Source organism: Nannospalax galili, unplaced genomic scaffold, assembly GCF_000622305.1.
Source record: "Nannospalax galili isolate Female #2095 unplaced genomic scaffold, S.galili_v1.0 scaffold39, whole genome shotgun sequence".
Lineage (NCBI taxonomy): Eukaryota > Metazoa > Chordata > Mammalia > Rodentia > Spalacidae > Nannospalax > Nannospalax galili.
The window spans coordinates 6,346,111-6,368,510 of NW_008346683.1; the positions used below are offsets into that span (position 1 = coordinate 6,346,111).

Below are 22,400 nucleotides of genomic sequence, written 5' to 3' on the forward strand. Positions count from 1 at the left end.
CGACATATACCCACTCAGATGTATGCACAAACACATGCATGGAAAGGCACATACAAACACATGCACTTGCAGACATGAAAGCACACACAGAAAGATACACACAGATGCACAAGCATAAACATATACGAAGAAGCACAAACACATACTGACATATACCCACTCAGATGTATGCACAAACACATGCATGGACAGGCACAAACAAACACATGCACTTGCAGATATGAAAGCACACACAGAAAAATACACACAGATGCACAAGCATAAACATATACGAAGAAGCACAAACACATACATTCACAGAAATATATGCACATATGTAGAAACATGCACACACAAACATTTGCACATACATGCCCACATACAAACACACACATGCACATTCATACACTCTTATACACAGCTGGTGTGGTAGACAAACTTGCCTCTAGATCACTTCTTTTTTTTAATTTATATATTTTATTATTTTTATTTGTATGAGTGCATTGTGTGCATTTATGTAAGTGCACCCATGTTGTCAATGCCCATGGAGGTCAGAAGAGGGCGTCAGATTCCCTGGAGCACCCCTGGGGTTACAGATGGTTGTTAGCCACCATGTGGGTGCTGGGATTCAATCCTGGGTCCTCTGTAAGAACTGCAAGAGCTCTTAATTGCCAAGCCATCTCTCCAGCCCCTAGATCATTTGTCAAGAGAAGTGTACATTATCCTACAGTGGCTCAAAACTGGGATGTCAAACATATCTTACCTTTCAGGAACTTAGCAAGAACTCCGACTCCAATTTGTTTTCAACACAAGTTCTGAATAACACGCTAGCTATGTGAACAACAGAGCTGGACCATCTGGACGCCATTCTAAGGAATCACTATACTTTTTTCCCTCATGGAATTTTGTAACTTGAAAAATGTGTTATTAACCTAACTTAACAGATTTGTTAGTATTTTCCTCGGTGAGGACTAACGAGAATGTCTGAGGCCCAGATAACCAAGGTTCCCACGGGGAGCGTACAGAATTTAAATCAATGGCAAATAAAGGAAGGCTGGGCGTGTTGGAGCACACCTTTGGTACCAGCACTTGGGAGGCAAAGGCAGGCGGAGTTCTGCGAGATCAAGGCCAACCCTGTCTACATACCAAGTTACAGGCCAGCTAGGGCTGCAGGGAGACCCTGGCTCAATACCCCCACCAAAAAAGGCAAATAAAGTTCAGTTCGGTAAACCTATATGCAGTATAGTAGACTGGTGGAAACTTGTCAGATTTGGGGAGTAATGGAAATAGTTCAATCTGGGAGCTGTGCTGGGTCAGAAGATTCACAGACAGGTAAACTAGCTCCGACCAGCTTCTGAGCCGAGCTAAGCCTCACTAAGAATATGACTTTCTTTTATGGCCACTACAGCTCCATAGAGAGGGTGCTGACTGTCCCTCAGCCTGCAGCTGTGACTGGTAATGGATTGCAAGCTCTATCCCTGAGCCAGGGCAGAGAGCAGGGAGGGAGCACTGAGCCTTCACTAGCTCTACTAGGACAGTAGCCACCAAGGGAAGAAGAGTCCAGAAGGTTCTCAGCAACAGGCAGCATCACTGCTTTCTGTCAGGCCTGATGAAGATGGGGGAGAGAAGAGAATGAGGTGGCTTTGCCTCCCGGAATCTCTCCTTCGAGAGGAGAGCCTAAGATTGAATTACTGCATGCTGGCAAAGATAAAGTGAAAATACTGCAGATTCACAGTCCATGAACCAGAAAAGAAGCCGGTAGCCCTGCTATACTTGACAACACGCTTCACGGGTTAATAGGTCCAGATAACTCTATGAACTCAGCTTATCCATAATCTTATCCATAGAAGCAATAGCATAGGTAGTACAGGTGTCTGCAATCCCAGCTCTCCTATAGGACAATGGGGGATGGAGACAGGGCAATCCCTGGACATTCTCAGGTCAGCTAGCCTGGAGTAGGCAGAGGGAAAAAAAAGCAAGAAACTCTCTCTCAAACAAGGCAGAGGGCAAGGACTGATACCCAAAGCTGTCCTCTCTGGTGTACCTGCATTCATACACACAAATGCATATATATATAATATATATATATATATGCAAAGATAATACTTTTTTAAATATTATTTTATGTGTATGAGTATATTGCCTGCATGTATGTAAGTGCACCCATGTCATGCAATGCCCATGGAAGTCAGAAGAAGGAACTGGATTCCTCTGGAACTGGAGTTTTGGACGGTTGTCAGCCTCCATGTAGGTGCTGGAAACTGAACCCGGGTCCTGTGCAAAAGCAGCCAGCACTCTTAACTGCTGAGCCATCTCTCCAGTCCCAATTTTTTTTTAAAGAAAGGAAAGGAGGGGTGAACACACATGAGTTGGGATAAATCTCTTGGGTGATAAGCCCCCTTGGGAAGGAGGTGAGTTGGGAGCCAATGACCAGCCACCCACAAGCACAGGCACTGAAAGGTCAGAGAAGGAAAATGCACGAGGGACCAGGCAACAAGAGCTTCCTTCTTAATTCAACACACATGGAGAGGAGGCCGTGAAAGAAGACTGTATCAAGAGAGCAAGAAGGCAGAGCCACGGGAGGGAAGGGAACAGGTCAGCACCAACAATAAAAAGTAAAAGGTAAGCTCCACAGGCTTCCATTCTACCTCCTCAGGCCTGGCCCCAAGTCCTGGGCATAGCAAAACTTCACCAGTTCCATTAACATGGAGCCAGAGGCTGGCAGCAAGGACGAGAAACAGAAACAAGTGCAAACTACTCCAGATCAGAGCGCTCTGGAAACAGCTAGGCAGTTGTATTTATTAGTTTTCCCACCTCTGCAATGAAATCCCTGACAAAAGTGACTTAGGAAAGAAAGGTTTATTTTGGCTCACAGTTCAAGGGTACAGTCTATCATGTGGGGAAGACATGGCACCTTGAGGTAGATGATCACACTGTGTCCACAGTCAGAAAGCAGGAAGAGATGAATATGGGCGCTCAGCTCACTTTCACCTTTTTGCTCAGTTTGGGTCCAGTCCATGGAACCATGCCATCCATACTGAGACTGCATCTTCCCAGCTCAGTTAACCCAGTCTGGAAACTCCCTCATGGACAAACCCAGAGGTGTGTCTCCTAGGTAACTGTAGGTTCTGTCAAGTTGACAAAATTAACCACCACCACAGCATATCAAGGCAAAATGGGTTCTTGCAGGCTGTCCTAGTTTGCTGTGACAAAACACGCTAGCCATAAGCAGAATGGGGAGAAAAGGGTTGATAAACCCTTACACTTCCATGTCACATTGAGGCCATCATTGAGAGAGGCCATGGAAGGATGCTGCTTACTGGCTCGCCCTTATTGGCTTGCTTGTCTTCCTTTCTTATCCAGTCCAAGTCCACCCACCTAGGGATAGTACCACCCACAGTGGGTTGAACCCTCTTATATCAATTAGCAATTGTGGAAATGCCCCCATGGGCCAATGACAGAGGAAGCTCCTCAGTTGAGGTTCCCACTTCCCAGGTGACTGAAGTTGACAACCAAGATTACCCATCACACTGGCATACTTGTGCTAAGTCACTGTTTCTCCACTCCCCGGCCCTCCCTGTCACACTCTCTGTGATGCTGGCTTGGGACTCTGAAACCATATTCTCCTTCACCACCTGGCTGCTCTCTCTTAGGTTCTACCCACAGGGGACAGGAGAAAGGGATCACAATGCCAACTGGAGGAAGAGACCACTCCTCCCACTTTGGAGCATTACAGCACAGGTCCCGATTTCCAGCCTTGCCTCTCAGCACACCCAGAATGGGCTATCACACTCCACTCTAATCACTACAGCACAAGTGGGCTGAGAGGGGCTACAGTGTGACCTGCAACAGTAATTACTGATGGACTACAAAATTCTGATCTGACAGCCCCAAACTGGCAGCGCCTCTCCTCCAAGGTTGGAGCCCAGCTCTATGGCACCTTCTAACCCCCAAGCACCTCCACTTTGATAACCCCAGGCTCCCGCCTTGGTTGCCCCAGGCGCGGGGGGGGGCACTTCCTGTTGTTGCCATCTCTGCTACTTTTGTCTCCAGACCCTCCATGATCTGCTTAATCCTTTCCTGATAATAAATTTTCTGTTTACATGGTCACTGTAAGGGCTTAGGAGATGGCTCAGTTGGTAAAGTGCTTGACTTGAAAGTACAGAGAGCTAAGTTTGATCCCTAGATCCCATGTTTTTTAAAATATTTTATTTGTTATTTTATGTGTATGAGTGTTATGGCTGCATGTAGGTAAGTGCACTCGTGTATGCAATGCCCAAGGAAAACAGAAGAGGTTGTCGGATCCCCTGGAACTGGAGTTACAGACAGTTGTTAGCTGCCATGTGGTGCTGGGATTTGAACCTGGGTCTTCTGCAAGAACAGTCAGTGTTCTTAACCACTAAGCCATCTCTCCAGCATCCCTAGATCCCATGTTTTTAAACAAAGCCAGGCATGGTAGCACATGCTTGTAATCTCTGTGCTGGGAAGGAGGAGCTAGGCAGACCCCTGGGGCTCACTGGTCAGCCTGTCTAGACTAATGAGCAAGCTTTGGGCCAATGAGAGACCTTGTATCAAAAATAAGGTAGATACATTCTGGTAGAACAAAATCTGAAGTTGTCCTCTGACCTCCACCTGCACCTACATCACCCACACAACCAAACACACATGTGCACCTGCACACACACATGATCACATACACATGCAGTGTCAGTGTGATTTTCCTTTTTGCTGACCAGCCACTAATACATTACCTGGACTGAATGTGCATTACTTACTAAAGCATCTAAGTACTTCTTGTTTCCCAGCTCTAATTGCTAACAAGACCACTGATGTGATGAACTGTGAGATATGCTGTGGGGTGTCAATGAGATCAAAACGCTGCAGCATAGAAGGCGGGGGAAGGCAGTGGGTTTGCCTGGTATGGAGGCAAGACTGCTGGAATACGGTTGGCTCTGGTCCATAAACATAAGCTGCTTCTGGCACAAAGATGCAGAGTAGGCTACGTTGATTTTTCTAGACCATACACCACTCCTTTCCAGCTGAAATCTGAGTCACCATCTGATGAAGTTTAGTTACTCAAAATCAATCTCAAAGATGAACCCGCCTCCTACTCACCAACAGGCAAGTTGAATCCATACGGGAAAGGTGCCTCCATGGATTCGATTCATGCTTTCACGTCTTTGGTAAGAGCAGTAATCACTGCACGACCTGGAGGATGTACTCTCACCTTCTTCCTGTTGTCCCAGTCAGGAGAGGAAATTCCATGGGCTTCCTCTTGGCCTTTGCTACTGTGATAACCCTGACTGCACAGTCACAGGGCCACTGGGGGATTCTGCCAGCTGACAAACACACTACTCCAACTGCAACTCTGAGAACTGAAGAAAGTAAGCCAGAGCACCGGTCTACACAGACAATGGCCCAAATTCCATTTTCTTTATTTACAAGCCCAAGCAGGGACTGGTGGGCAATAATTACAAGGCAGGTCCCCGGGGGTAATATCAACTCAGAGGCAGGAGCTAGGATTCTCCAAGAAGTCTAGGTCCTATGTTTTACTATAGGGACAGTCACTTTAGTGCCTGGGAAGACTTGGTGGAACACCTCCAGGGTAGCCTCAGGCGGTGTGGAAGGCTTCCTCAAGGCAACCTGGCCTCCTCTTTATCAAGGGGCTGAGTGTGACTTGGCTCTGCAGACTGTGATCAGGGGTCATCAGCGGTAACCCAAACCAGGCTTCTGGTCCATAGATCAAGGGTTTTATTTTTCTTTTCTTTCTAAAGTCTTACCATAATAAAAAATAAACATATATAGAGTGGAGACTCTTAACATTTAGAAGGCTGTGCTTCCAGTTAATCCCCAGGGAGCCTATGATGAACTGGCTGTCATCCAAGATTGCTTCAGGTTAAAGCATCTCAGTGGCCTCTTAACCCTGCTGGGCCCATTATGAAGTGTGCCCATTTGTACAGGAGGTTAAGTTCTAGCCCTTGGCCTCTGCTCCTCTGTGACCCCACCATGGCCATCAGTGGCAGAATCTCCCACCCATAGGACACCACCCAGAGCTTCTCAGTTTTCTCCCTGCCTTAGTGGCAGGATCTGCTCTGTGATGAGGAGTGAATCAAGCTGGAGAAACTCATAGAAGCCTCCTTCCTCTACGCTCTATCAGGAAAGCCCTGGCACACACCCCCACCCCACCCCCAGTTAGACTGGAAGCTCATAGGTCTCAATTTGGGCAACCAAATAAATTTAACTGGTAGCATTAAAATTCATGCTCCTAAGTTGCTAAATCTGAATTCTCTGTTCATTACAACAGTGTTAACTAGTTAAGTCTAGTTCAGTAGAGCCTTTCCTTCCTGTGTAGTCGTATATCCAGAGACTCTATTCCCACACATGTTCTCTAGGTTTCCAGTCACAGGGACTATGGAATTCAGTGGTATGTGGCAGTGAGTTCTCTGTTCCAACACAGACCTTGTGCTTGGCCTGTGGAGCCCACAGCTCCATTCCTGTGTGGGTTTTGGCTTCTCCCATCTCGCTGGCCCCATCCTCATGAATCAAAGAACTGATGCTACATCCACAACTCTAAGAACTATGAGGACAGTTGGAGCAGATGCTGGGGAGGCTAAGCACCCCAACTGAGGCAAGCACCCCAGGTGAAGGACCCAGTGCACACCCGCTCTCAGCAAATGCCCAGCACTCAAGTCTCTGCCAGAGAAGCAAAGTTTCTGGCTGGCAAAATGGAGCAAGGAAAACCAGCTCTTCCTCCTTAATTTCACCTTGGTTTTCATTTAGGCCAGTCTAGCACTCTTGAGAGGAGACAGGAGACTGAAGAGAGTACAACAGCCATGTCTTATTTAACCGGAGCCTAAATGACCATAACACACCTCTGCACTGTGGAGTTCAACCTAAAGCAGAAGAAAAATCCCATCCATCAAACACATTCGGGGAGCTCTTGTTTACAGTAGTTAGGTTTGGGGGCTTTTCAGGGGGGTACTGTTGCTGCTGCTGTTGGGGTTTGGTTTTTGTTTTGCTTCTGGCAGTACAGACTGAACCTAGGGCTTTGGTCATGCTGAACAGCACTTTACCACTGAGATTTATCCCATCCCCAATTTAACACACTTTCGATGCTCATAATATTGAGACTGTGCAACACGCCCATCTTGATTTCAATCTTCCGCAACTAAGCACAGATTAAAAAGAGGAAGGGACGGTGAACGGAGACAGGCAGGCTGGTCTTTTCTACTCAGTGGTATCAGCAACCACCTATTTAGTTTTTTATTATATTTTTATTTATTTCATGTGTGTTGTGTGCACTGTGGGCATGTGTGTGCCATAGTGTGCATACGGAGAGCAGATGACAATTTGGAGGAATCAGTTCTCTTCTATATGTGGGCCCCAGGGATCAAACTCAGATCATCAGGTCTGGTGGCAGGTGTCTTTACCCACTGAGCCATCTTGCCAAACCCTATTTGAATAATTTTAAGGGCCTAGAAAAAGTGCAAATTGGAATGGTGTTTATCGCCTGTTGGCTACAGATACAAATCAAGCTACCCATTTGCAGTCACGGATGTCCCAGAGTCAATTAAGGGAGAGGCACGTTATCAAGAAAAAGGGAAAGATGCAGGGAAGGGGCAGGAACTAGGAGCTGGGGGTTGAGTGTGCATGTGGCCCATTGCACAGCTGCACCCAGAACCCATTTTAGCAGGAAGACTTAATTCTCTAGTCTAAGAATAGCAGTACTGAAGGGCTTAGCACCAGTGTTAATGAGGCATTATTCCATTCTGCAGTTCCACAGGAACCACTAAGCAAGAAAATAATGGGCGTGACACACTCGACTTTCTCAGAGGGAGCATGACACTTTCTGGTATCAGGACAATGTTCCACTTCTGATCATTTGGAAAAAATCTGTGGCATGTGATGCAATATTTGAAAAATGCAAGAGTGAAATATTTATACTCATTACCTCATATACCAGTATGAAGAACACCTAAAAATTTCTAAACCACAGAAACATTTCCTAAGAATCAACCACAGGGACTAATCATTTTAAGCCAGGTTTTAAGAATGTATTGGAAGGGGCTGGAGAGATGGTTCAGCGATTAAGAGCACTGGGGGTGCTCTTGCAGAGAACCCAGGTTCAGTTCCCAGCACCCTAGTGGCACGTTCACAGACACCTCTAATTCCAGTTCCCAGGGGGATCTAACACCCTCTTCTGGCCTCTGTGGACACTGCATACCCATGGTGCACTTACGTATATGCAGGCAAAACACTCATACACATAACATAAACAAATATATGTTTTGTAATACATTGAAATAAAGTTTCTTTTTCTTAGTGAAAATTTAGCTTCTTTCACTAAAGAACACATGTTCAAGAAAAAAGAAGATACCAAGGTCAAATCCTTCCATTGAAATTCATAATAATCTCCAAGACTAAGATCACAAGCTCCCAGAACTATGACTCAGCATTCTGGTCACAGCATTAATGAAAATGTTCACAGAGACAAATATTATTGAAGGTAGAGCAGACCAACTGCAACTCAAATTTCTCCGGCTTTCAACATTTGGGGCACTATAGATACTTTCTCAGTTGATAACTGAAATATGATTCACTCTTACAGAATAGGCCATTTAGTGATTCTCTATCTTACCAAAGATAACCTGATAATTGCCTTGCCAGGAAAGGAGAAAAAAAGGGGAAAGACAGGCAGACAGAGCCAGAGAGAGGGAGAGAATGAACATAGAAATCCGAAACTATGAGGCTGGAGAGATGGCTCAGTGGTTAGGAGCACTAGCTGCTCTTGCAGAGGACCCAGGTTCGATTCCCAGCACCCACATGGCAGTTAACAGCCATCCAAAACTCCAGTTTGAGGGGATCCAACGTCTTCTTCTGACCTCCACAAGCACTGCATGACATAGGTGCCCTAAGACACATGCAGGTAATACATTCATGCACATAAAAATAATAAATTTTCTTAAAAATTAAAAAAAATACGCAACTACCAGAGCAAGCATGGCATCTAGGATCACAGACTGGGCCCACTGATCCCACTTACAGCTACTCACTTCCCGTGAACTCGCCAAACCCAGCCTGTGCTCTCCCTCGTTCTCACATTCACTGGAGCAACGACCCAGAGGCCGCAGCTAACTACCTCGGCCTTCTGCTTTCTGTCTCTTTGTGTCATGTCCCTTTAGCACAAATAAGCTCTGCTTTCTTGTCAGTCAGGGTTCTAGAAGGTGAACTGCTTCCAGACCTGCCATAGGCTGTGGTCGCTTCTTGTGAAAGATGGGCTTTCCTCTACACTAGATTTTCAGTGGTAGATTTTGTGTGTGTCCATTTAAGAACAACCCTCTGTATGGAGCACACCTCAGTCTTTCAATTATTTTACATGGTGATGTTCATTCTATCAAGAATCACCACCTTCACTAAAAGAAATCTTATTCAAAGTTAATGCTTTAAAGATAAACTACAGGCAGGCCTGGTGGCACCGCCCTTCAATATCAGCTGCTGGGAGACTAAGGGGGCAGGATCATCAGTTGAAGGCCAGCCTGGGCTACAGAATGAGGCTAGCCTGAGCAACTTAGTGAGACTCTGTCTCAAAATTAAAAGTGAAAGGAGGTGTTGACATGTAGCTTAGTGGTAGTGTGCTTGCCTAGGACATGTGAGTCCTAGGTCCAATCCCCAGAACTGCAAAAAAAATAAAAATATTTTAAATATAGACACAATATTTTACCCTCACCAATAATATATGGCAATCAAAACATTTTCAACATCATATTTTCTTAGTTTCTGGGCTGACTAAAATAACTACCCTAAATGACCTAAAGGTTTCAAAGGTAAAATAATAGAAGCATGTCATGTCCAAAAACAAATGACAAACCACTAGAAGTAATCAGCCATTGCCATGAATAGTCTCTAACTCTTGGCTGCAATTTGCCTGAAAATTCAAAAAGTTCTGTTTTCCTTCACCTCCCAGACAAACATTTATGTGGCAAAAACATGATGTGTTCTTACTTATTCATCAAGAAAAATGTTCCAAATATAGAGCTATTCTTATTAGAACTGTTCTGACAAGCAGAAAAACAACCTCTTTGCCTCCTCCATATCTACAGAGCCACTAACAAGGCTGGACTTTTTTTGATTTGTAAACAGCATAAATTTAATATGGAAGCCTCTGGAGCAAGCACATGGGTCCAGGTATTTTTTTTTTTCATGATCATTTTTTGGAATGAGGTTTTGTTTGTTTTTTTTTTTAATTTTGGTTTTGTTCTTTGGTTTTTAAGAAATAGTGTCTCACACTGTAGCCCAGGCTGGCCCCAAACTCACAATGATCCTCCTGCCTTCACTGCCTCTGGAGTGTTGGGATTACACAAGCATGAACTGTCATACTCAGCTGGTACAGGTATTTAATTCCATCTACAGCACCATTCGCAATATGAAAACTTAATCATTTAGCTTTCTTCAGAATTTGTTTCTAATGGTGCCTCTTGTTCCTTAGAGTGTGTTATGGCTTGAATCTGAAATGTCCCCGACAGGCTTATGCTGTGAACACTTATTCCCTGGCTGGTGGTGCTATTTTGGTAGGCTTTAAGAGATGGGGCTTGGCAGAAGCAGGTCACTAAGAGTGCACCTTTGAAGGTTACAGCCACCTCTAGCTCCCGCCTGGCTCTCTGCTTCCTGGTCTGCTCCAATGGCAACAGCCTCTGCCTAGTGTTCCCACCACTGTGAAGTCAACTGCTCCACTGTGCCTTCCTTACCATAATGGAATGATACCATGAGTCAAATCAATCTCGCCTCCCTTACGTCACCACAGTGACACATGTAACATAGGGTGGTTCAAATCAAATCTATCCAACAGTTAACAGATGGTTTCTGACTGAATCACCATTTTACCATTGACTCTTTAGACCTATATTCAATCTAATTCATTCGTCCAAAATTTCAAAACTTTTTTGACTAGTTATTAATCTAAATCTCTTTCTTTGGATGAGCCCTTCGGCCATGCTGGTTGCTTTTATTTCTTCCAGGATATGACATTCACTTCAAAGAAGTATTTCCAACCTCTGCACAGAGGCAGGGGATCAAGGGCTGACTTGCCACACGCCCACCCTTCACTGCTGTCCTGATCACTTCCTTTGAGAGGAATCTCAATGTTAGGGGTCATTTCTAATTTGTTGTGGAGCTATCATTTGCTTTAGAATGCAAGAATGCTATCTCCTGACCTTCAGAAACCTTGCCTTTCCCTGATTGTTCCAGTCTGCTCAAAACCTCAAGGACACTCAGACAGCATCTCCAACCAGGGATGGAGCCAGCATACTCCTAAATTTCCCACTGAGTTCTTTCAGATGATGCCAATCTCATCAACACTCAAAAACTCACCTCTTTGGAGCCTTGCCCCTGCTAGAAAAACTCCAAAAGCGCTAAAGATTCTGGCCCTAACTCAAAGTCTCTTTCTATCACTAAGTCAAATTTAAAATCCATGAAAACCATTCACCCAACCTCTCGCCTCACAGTTTGGTTTCTTGGTTTTTTTGTTTATTTTTTGACCTTTACATGAATCACTGGTTTAAAATTATTATTATTACTAATTATTGTTGGTCTTTTTTTGAGACAGGGTCTCCCTGTAGCCACAGCTGGCCTGGAACTCAATATGTAGACCAGGCTCACTTTGATCTCAGAGAGATCCACCTGCCTCTACCTCCTGAGTGCTGGAATTAAAGGCATGTACACCATGCCTGGCTTAAAGCTATTTTTAAACTGATACATAACTGTACACATTTATGGAGTACACTGTGACATCTTGATTCATGACCATCAAATCACAGTGACAGCACAGCCATCAGATTTTTTAAATGTTCACATGACACCAAGAACAGGTTCCCATTGCAGCTCTGCAGGGCTCAGCACGAAGGATTACTTCACCTGTGACATTTTAAAGTAAAAGGTCCCATTCCCTAGGGAGGAAAAAAACCTTCCCTCTGATCTTCCTAGCTTCCCCAAGAACCCTGCTCTCTGTTTTCATCACCAATCCATCTGCCCTTTCGAATTTTCACATTTATCAGCTCTTCGGTTTCCCTTTCCTTTCCCTCTGGCTTGTGTCTTACAGTCAAACATCTGCTGATCACCATCCATCCCTCTCCATCCCTGGATGGTCTCCTCCCACCCGCCCCACCCCCTCTCTTCTCGTTCTTCACTGGGTCCTACCTGTGGAAAACCCAATTATGCAAACCAATGAGAATTATGGCTTCCAACCTCAGCAAGGCATTTTCAGCACTGAGCATTATAAAATCAAAGTACTGATCAACTCTGAAAAGCACTGAAGACTGGGCTGGGTAGATGGCCCATTGAGTGAATAGGCATGTGGACCCGAGTTTGGATCTCCAGCACCAGTGTGAAAAGCTGGGCATGGCTGCGTGCCTGCAACCACACCACTGGGGAGCAGATACAGGTAGATCTGCAAGCCGAACATCCTGTTACGTGAAAGACTTGTCTCAAGGCAATAGGGTAGACAGCAATAGAGAAAGACATCAATATCTTGCTCTGACCTCTGCATGTTTGCGCAAGCCCTCGTACCCACATTCATGTGGTATGCACCACACACATACCAGATCTCACACACACACACACACACACACACACACACACACACACACCCCAAGAGTGGAGAGCTACAATTTCATTTTTTATTATTTTTATTTTTATGTATTTATAAGTGTATTGCCTGCATGTATGTAAGCACACCCACGTCACAGAATGCCCTAAGAGGTCAGAAGAAGGCATCAGATTCCCCTGGAATTAGACTTACAGGCAGTCGTTAGCTGCCATGTAGGTGCTGGGAATCAAACCCATGTCCATCCTCTGGAAGAGTCATCAGTGCTCTTAATTACTGAGCCATCTCTCCAGCCCCAATTCCATTTTTCTTTAAAGGTAGGTTGTTGATGTGTTTTCTGTTAGCTTGTTCCCTGGTATTTTTCTCTACATTCACTGCCTTCAATGACAATAAAATACGTTTGTCAAGAAAGAAATCTTTTTTTTTTCTTTTTGAGACAGGGTCTCCCTGTAGTCCCAGCTGACCTGAACTCACTATGTAGACCAGGCTGGCCTTGAACTCACAGCAATCCGCCTGCCTCTGCCTCCCAAGTGCTGGGACTGAAGGCGTGCGCCACCACGCCCAGCAAGAAAAAAAATCTTAACAAAACGTCAGTCTGTAAGTCTTAAGTGAAAGAAGTACTTGAATTATCTGGTTTCAATCCAGAAGCTACGAACTTTTTTGTTTTCAATAGCAAACATTAAATTTGAGTTAATTTATTTAATGATTTCTTTTCTGAAATATATTCATAATCTTCTTACAAATAATGCTTAAATTTAAAAATCAAGATTTTGGGATGGAGACAAGACAGGATGATAAGAGGGGCTGGAGAGATGGCTCAGCGTTAAGAACACTGACTGTTCTTGCAGAAGACCAGGGTTTGAATCCCAGCACTCACGTGGCAGCTAACAACTGTCTGTAACTCCAGTTCCAGGGAATCCAACAGCCTCTTCTGTCTTCCACAGGCATTGCACGACACAGGTGCACTTACCTACACACAGACAATACATGCATACACATAAAATAAAAATAATAAATAAAATATGAAAAACAAAAGACAGGATGATAAGAGGTGGAGATGATCAAAATATACATGTATGAAAGTATTATAATGAAATTCATTATGATGCATAATTAATATATGCTAATAAAAGACTTAATGTTTTCAAAAATAAAAAATATTCAAAACATCAACAGTGACAGACTCAGAGAATGAGCTGATGCTCGGGCCCACTCACAGCTGCCACTCACAGCTGCCCCCTTTTTAACACAACACATTCGACTATCATCTGGGAAGCCACCCCTCTCCCAGCTTTGGCCATGAAGTTAGATAGGGCCACTCACTTGGCGCCTGCAAGGGGGCACATGACCTCGCCCCAGCCAATGAGAATCCTGCATTGTCCTGGTCACTCACTGATTCAGAGTTGGCAATGGTGGGAGAGACCTTTGCTCTGGGGCCTCTGATGAACCTAAAGGACAGCAGATATTCCCCTCAGAAGTGCTCAACTGACAAGATATTATTGCCTGTCTCTGCCACTGCCTGGGGAAAGCTGCCAAAGACTGTACCCAATCACAGGAATGTCAGGGGAGAGAGATTCTTCCTGTGTCTGAGTACCTGGATCCAGCTGTGACTGTGGGAGCATTTCCACTGACACAAGCCAATGAATGCCCTTTTGTTTGTTTTGACCAGTTTAAGCTAGATTTCTACCAAGGCCAACCAAAATATCCCAGCACCATCTATTGGTGCCAAATAGTTCAGATAATTCACTAAAATAAAATAAAGCCACAGTTGACTTTTTTTTTTTCCAAGAGTGTGAATCAGTCCAATACATTTACTTCTATTTTATTTTCTGTTACTGTACCATGATTCAGAGACAGGGAGCAGGTAAAAGAGCCCACCTCCATATCCTAGTCTGTCTCAGGGAGATTAAGTCTCTATTTAATTTAATTAATCTATTTAATCTCTTCACACGGGTTTTCACATTTCCAAGGTTTGTGTTTTCATTCCTCAAAGCTTTTCTAGGCTCTACGTCTATGAATTACTGTCTCCCTCAACACAGAAAACCTCCACTCCAACTGCCCCATTTTATTTGCCTCTCCTTCTTACTCTTTAGCCTAGGAGTCCACCCATGTCTTCTGCACTTAAAAGAATTAATGATAAAGACCTCAATATCTGATGTCATACATGCATACAACTGGGCAGAAAAACTAATAAAAATGTTGAAAAAAACTGTAAAATATGAATCATAGTTGTTCCTTTTTTTAATTAAAAAAAATGTGGGGGGGGGTGTAAATGCACATATTAGCACAGGTACCCATGTAGGCCAGAAGAGGGCAACAGATCCCCTGGAACTAGAGTTTTAAGTAGTTGTGAACTGCCCAACATAGGTACTAGAAACCAAACTCAGGTCGTCTGCAAGAGCAAGGGCTCACTCTTAACCACTGCGTTATCGCTCCAGCCTCTTGATTTGTCTTACAAAAACAAAAACAACACCTTCTGGTGTGACCACGGCAGCTGACACTACCGCCAATCTCTCACAGCTCCTGCCTCTAGAGCTTGTGCACAATTGTATAGGATCACGAATTCCCATTGTGATGAAGAATAATAAATTGTTGGTACTCTTCTAGGATTTGATGGCTTTGTCAATACGGTGCTAGAAGATGTCACAGACTTTGAAATTATGCCAGAAGGAAGGATTACTAAATTAAATCGGATTTTACTAAATGGAAATAATATAACAATGCTGGTTCCTGGAGGGGAAGCACCTGAAGTATCAATGGATTTCCTTGATTCTGTTTCTTCTACCCTTAATGTTTAGATTCAATAAAGCTAATTTCCCATTTAAGGGAAATGCTTTGAAGATGTACACTCATTTTTTTAAAGCTAAATCATGGTTACTTGAAAAAAGAAGAATTTTTAAGACAAAGAAATTAATTTGGTTTTGGTTAATAAATAAACAAAACAACAGTTCTCCATGGTTTCCAAATTTTCTTGCTCTTCTTGCCTTTATTTTGGTTTTGGTGGTAATGGGACTGAACGCAGGGCTTCGTTCATGAGAGGCAAGCACTCTAACACTGAGCTCCAGCCCCAGGCTACTTTTCACTCTTTATTTAAGACAGGCTCTCACCAAGTTACCCAGGCTGACCTTGACCTTGCTATCTTCCTTCCTCAGCCTCTCAAGTAGCTAGGATTACAGGCCTGTGCCGCCAGGTCTGGCTTGGAATTTCTTCTGGACTAGAAATACTTTTTTTTTAATGTTTTCTCTTTTATTTTGACTCAATTTCTATTCCTTCACTCAACTGAAGCCACAGTTCCCCAGGGATGGATGTGGTGAGGGCCACATCCAGCTGCTTCTTTTCCTCCTCCTGACCATCTGACCTCTCTAGAGCATCAGCCATCTCTAACCTTGTCACTCATGACATCGACTGTTTCTAACTTACCCCCTCCTTTCCAGGACCCCTACCTGCTGGCTGCCCTCTGAGGCTTCACCTTCGTCACTCCTCTGTGCCTCCTCCTTCTCCCATGTACCTATAACATGGGAGTTAACACCTTAAACCACACACACAATCATTTAATTCCTACAACTTAAAATTTTCTGCCAGGCATGTGGTGCACACCTTTAATTCCAGCACTTTGGAGGCAGAGGCTGGCAGATCTCTGTGAACTGAGGCCAGCTTGATCTACATAGCAAGTTCCAGGACAACTGGGCTACAGGGAGACCCTGTCTCAAAAAAGAAAAAAAAAATTCTAATGAGGTGTGGTGGCACATGCCTTTAATCCCAGGCATGGGCTACAGGGAGACTCTGTCTCAAAAAACCAGAAAAAAAAAAAGAAGAAAGAAAGAAAACTCAGCTGGTTAAGATGTGTCAGTGGTTAAGAGCACTTGCTCCTCTTACAAAAGACCCAGTTTTTGGTTTCTACCACCCACATGGCAGTTCACAATCATCTGTAATTTCAGTTCCTGGTGATCTGACACCCTCTTCTGGCCTCCACCAACATTAGGCATGTACTGGATGCATATACATACATGCATGCAAACACTCATACACAAAATGAAATAAATTTAAAACAAAACCAAAGGAAAAAAAGGAAAAAGAAACTCAGAATGTGATAGAAAATATCTTTTGTGAAAGGAAAATTAATGTTTTTTTATTTTTTCAATTGAATTTACTATATTTATACTTTAAAGGGTCATTCAGTTAACATGACGACTTTTTTCTTGTTACAGTATACTGAATATCTGTAAGTATATCTCAGTATACTCACAGAGAACTTAATGTGAAGAATTCAGGGTTCTTTTGGCATGTGTGTGTGTGTGTGTGTGGCATGCATGCGTATGTGTGTATGTGTTTATATCTGTACGAATGCATATGTCCATGCAGGTACACATGTGTGTGGAAGTCAGGGGGTGATATTGAACATCTGACTTGATCACTCTCCACCTTATATACTGAAGGTAGGATCTCTCAGTTGAACCCAGAGTTCACTGATTCAGCTACTTTAGCTAGACAGCTTGCTGGGGGGATCCCATCTCCACTTCCCAAGCACAGGGATTACAGGTGGGCCACCATGCTTGTCCAGTATCTGCATGGGTACCAGGGATCTAAACCTTGGTTCCCAGCTGAGCCATCTCTCCAGTCCTGTCAAAAAGCATCTCACATTCTGGAGTAATTCATCCTATTAGCAAAATCATTACTACATTAATTTTATTAGAGCGTTTCATGTCACTAAGGGAAGGAAGAAATCATGAAATCACTATCTTTGAAAACAAATGATGGAATTAATCTAACTATTTATGAACACTAACTGTGGTCCCTCTCACCTTTGTTTTCAATGAATTTTTCTAGTGGATTTGTGGAACTGTGGCTATTATGAATAAGCCCATGTAAGACCTATGGGACCTGGGACTGGAGAGATGGTTGGGTGGTTAAGAGGACTCACTGCTCTTCCAGAGGACCCAAGTTCAGTTTCCAGGATCCACATCAGGCTGCTTACAACTGCCTATAACTCCAGCTCCACAGGATCCTCCCTGGGCACTGTATATACATGCACATATCCACAACAAGCATGCACACATAATTTTTAAATAATTTTAAAGTAAATCTTATTAAAAAGAAGTGTCAATGCCTGAAGCTATTTCCTTTACCCAGGTTGAAAGGGTTTTGATGATTTTGGGATCTTGGCCGTGAGCCCAAGAGCAGAGTGGGGAAGAGCCCAAGTGTGGCCTGCTCATCTGCTAACAGTGGTCCAGTTTTATGATTCTACATTTTGTGTCCCTTAGCAAGTAACTATATCTTTACTCATGAGTAGAAACACTGGAGCTGGAGAGGTAACTCAGCAGTTAAGAGCCCTAGGTGCTCTTGCTGAGAACCCAGGTTCGGTTTCCAGCACCCACATGGCAGCTAACAACCATCCGTAACTGCAGTTCCAGAGTAATCTGACACCCTCTTCTGACCTCCATGGACATTCATGACATGGGTGCGCTTACACACATGCAAGTAATAAACTCATACACACAAAATAAAACTAGTAATAAATAAATAGAAACACTGAAAAATCAGGAGAAAAAAAAATACCTAAGTTTGCTTCAAGTTTAAAAGTAAAAACTCTACCACACATCAAAACAGGTAAGATATTTCACTGTCCTCCACTCCCGAGGGAGAAAATACAAGAATATGAATACTATAATATAAGCCCAGTCTGTATTATGCGCTATGTCTAAAATGCTACAAAGTTGAGAAGAAAAAGATAGTCTATCCAGTTGAGAAGTCTAGAAGATACTTATTGGAAAAAAAAATAGACATAGTCTTGAAGATTAGTATTTTTCCAAGCAGAATGGGGGAAGGCCATTCCAGGGTGCTCTGGTTTGGAAGGTGAGTATCCTCTTCAAAGGCCCATGTGTGACAGGTTGGATACCTAGCATGGCACTGCTGGAAAAGGGCAGAGCTGTTAGGAAGTGTGTCCCATTGGGAGGTCCTTAGGTCATTGTGAGCATGTATTACACAGTGATGTCCTCCATACTGAAACAGGTGTGGCTCACTAGACCCAGGAAGCAAAACTTCACAAGTCTGAGAAAGCTGAAACCTACAAGATTCAAGGGCCTCTCTCCTGGGTTTTAGAGGTAGTAAGCAACTGCTAGGGGAGGAGATGGCCACCAGCCCGGCTATGGAGAGGAGATTCTGGACCTGTAGAGCTGCCTGCAAGTCATGCAGAGGGCTCCAGGGGCTCGGTTTTTTTGACTCATCACCATGTTGTTGGGGTGGGCTTTCCAGTAACGCACCTGTATCTGAGTTGTCCCTGTTCTTGTAAGTAATCCCTCATGTATATTCCTATAAATAACCCCCCAAAACACATTGGTTCACTGAGTTTGGTAGAATCATTACTTTGGTCCATCGTGGGATCCCTATCCAGAATAAGCAGACTATGTGTGGTATGTCTCCCCAGGAAAAGTCTCATACAATGGTATGCCCCTGTAAGAGACCGTATGACCCCATCCACTCGTCTTACCCCCACACTGCTTTCTGTGAGATTGTGAGCATCTTGTTCCAACACATACTCTCCACCACTGCCATCCATCTCATAGGGCGATGCATTCAAGGTGGAGCCATCGCCTATCCCAGTCTATGCTATCTGAAATCTGAGCCTTCAAAACTTGAGCTAAATAAACCTTTTCTCTTTAGAAAGCTGACTGCCTACAGTATCTTGTTGTGGCAATAAGAAGATGATTAATCACATAGATAAACGGGATAGCAAGAAACAAGGAAGGGAGACAGAAAGCATGCAGTCAGTGTACGTCCAACAGAGTTCTCACTGACCAGGTCTTGAGCTTCCTGCCAGTCCCTGGCTTTGGTCAAAGATTGCAGTGTCTCTTCCTAAACGGTGTAATCTATTTAACTCTGAAACAAATGGCCTTCCTATTCGCAAGGAATTCTGAGCTCAATCCAGGGAGCACAGGACAGTGATGGAAAGGCCCCAAGCAGAGACCTTAAAGTACAGGGCAATGCCTGGAGATGATCAATCTGGCAATGGCATAGATAAAAATAGTGGGAGGACAGGATGAAGAGATGGCTCAGTAGTTAGCAGCACCTAGTTTCCTACACCCATGTTGGGAAGCTCACAACCACCAGGAGGATTCAGTACCTTTGACTTCCTCAGGTACTGCACATAGTTTTTTAAATAATAAAATAGAGAATCTTTTAAAAATAAATGGAAAAGGGCTGGGGAGCTGGCATAGCCATTAAAGGCCCAGGCTCACAACCAAAAAGACAGAAATAAATGGAAGAGTAACAAGCATATAGGACGCACTGCACCTACAATTTGATAACTCAAGCACTACACTGAGGGTCTGAAGCCAAGTGATTACTGCTTCTTTTGTACCCAAAGTCTCATATAAAATGGTTACTTAATTCCCAGAGAACTTTACAACCCCACTCTAGTCTTCTCTGAATTCTTTGTAATAAAAAAAGTCTGACTCTATTTTTAATGTTGGACCATTGACAGCTTTCAAGCCTCATCACTTCCTCCTTTCAGCCCAACATCTGCACAAGCTAGTGATAAAGTCTGGACACTGCTTCCCTGGGTCATCAGGAAACCCAAACTCCATCCCCCATACAGAAGCCCTCACTCTGACCCATTCCCCAACCACAGAACAAACCAAAGGCCTCTACCCTCCCTCATTCAAGCTAAATAGACCATTCTGGGTGCCACCCTATTCTCTCCAGAAAGCCTGACCAAGTGAATGATGAATCTAAGATTCTTCTGACATTTTGTGGCTCTAACAGTTTTGACATCTAACCAATTTGGGATAGGAGGACTGATATCAACCTCCACAGCCATGGTTTGATTATAAAATATATCCCATAGGTTCATGTGTTTAAACATTTGGTCCCCAACTGGTGGCACCGTTTAGAAAAGTTATGGAATTTTCAGGAGGTGGAGCCTTGCTGGAGGAAGTGCATCACTGGGCCGGCTTCTAGGACTTATAGCCTAGTCCCACTTCCTGTATGCATATGCAATGTCATCAGCCAGGGTCTTCCACCACCATGCTTTTTCTGCCTGTTGCCATATCTTCCCAGCTGTGATGGACTCTATCTCTTTGGAACTATAAACCAAAATAAGTCCTTCCTTTCTTAAGTTTTGTTTCCAGGGTATTTTATCATAGCAACAGAAAGGAAACTAGGACAACAGTGTAACTACAACTCTCAAACAGTAAGCACCTGCACCATCCTTATTATATCTAGATTACAAGTAGAAGATGTAGAGAAGAGATACAATGGAAATCTGACAAGGCTCTTGAGTATAAGAAACCACAAAGGGATGCCTGTTTATTGAAGACCTACAGCCTACAGAGTGGTTCAATGTTGATTATGTAGAAGGGTACCTTGATCCATTTCCTGTGGCTATAACAAAACACCTGAGACCAGGTAATCTATAAAGAACAGAAGTGTATTTGGGTTGTGGTTCTTGAGCACAATACCAACATATGCCTGGCTTCTGCTGAGGGCCTTCTTCCTGTGTCAGAACAGGGCAGAGGACACCACGAGACATAACAAGCACACTGGGTTGAGCTCTCTTCCCTTTCTTATAAGCCACTAATGCCATCATGGGGGCCCCCACCGTCATGACCCACTGAACCCTAATTACCTCCCAAAAGCTCCCAAATATTAACAGAGGAATCCGAGGATTAAGTTTCCAACACAGAAACTTTTGGAAGACCCACGCAAACTGCAGCAAATGGTGATGTAATTCCCTTAAATCTCTAGTTACTGACATTGAAATAATTTCGGGTTCATGTGGGTAGGTACACGGATCTGGCTTCCTCCCTGACCAAGTCTGAGACACAGCAGAGTCCCAGGAGCCACACACTGGGCTTTCCCATCAGCACTTACTGCTAACTAGAAGTCTCTACACACGTTAGAATGGAAAGAGATGCATGCTCTTGGCATTCGGAGTTAGACTGTCAGGGTAACTGAAGGGCTAAGCTGGGCAGTCACAGTCATGCTGTCAGCTCGCTCTTGGCTGTAAATCAGATGATAACGTTTCTAAGTGAGCAGTACAGAAAGTGTTCCGGTGTCTTTTCAGCCATATCTAGACTCCTAAAGGTCATGATCATAAAAAACAGATACATCCTCCAAAAGAGCCTCTAACACCAGAGTGTTAAGTACTTACACATCTTTAGCTGCTCCTGCAGGACCTAGGGAAAAAAAGAAAAAGAAATTTGTACTGGTTTGATAGCAGTGCTACAAATTAAGCCCAGTACCTAACAACATGATACTCTAAGAAAGAACAAAAAAAAATTTTTTTTAATTTCAAAAGAGGTGGGGCAAGACAAGAAAATCATAAAATTTAACTCAAGTTTTACATTTGGGGCTTAGAAATGATTCTGTCCATTTGTAACAATTGCCATAAATTATAAGCTCTTGTTTCTAAAAAGGACTGTACAGATTTGAACTCCCACGGCTGCAGAAATGTGATTTGGTCAGTGGAGTGCTTGCCTACAGTGCAAGAAGTTCTGGGTTTGCTCCCCAGCACTGCAGAAACTGGGTGTGGTGGCCTGTGCCTATCATCCCAGTACTTAGAAGGTGATGGCAAGAGGATCAGAGGTTCAACATCAGCCTCAGGAGTTGGAGACCAGCTTGGGATATGGAAGATCCAGCCAAAAGAAAGGAAGGAAAGGAAAGAAGGAGCGAGAGGGAGGGAAAGTGCTCGTCACCAAGTCTGACAACCCAAGTTTGAGTCCTAGAGCCCACATGGTAGAAGGGGAAAACTGACTCCCACAAGTTGTTCTCTGACCTCCACAAATGTGTTGCGGCACATGCATACCCCCAACTCACACACAGGAGG

General features: G+C 43.9%; 1 protein-coding gene across 1 annotated transcript in view; it reads right to left on the reverse strand.

Moving 5' to 3' along the window:
* CUNH12orf75 (chromosome unknown C12orf75 homolog) overlaps nucleotides 1-22,400 on the reverse strand; it is a 48,859-nt gene that overhangs the window by 12,485 nt on the left and 13,974 nt on the right. The window contains exon 3 of the mRNA XM_029568345.1: nucleotides 21,726-21,750. Coding sequence (XP_029424205.1) covers nucleotides 21,726-21,750 — 25 coding nt within the window. The remainder of the gene's footprint in view (nucleotides 1-21,725; nucleotides 21,751-22,400) is intronic.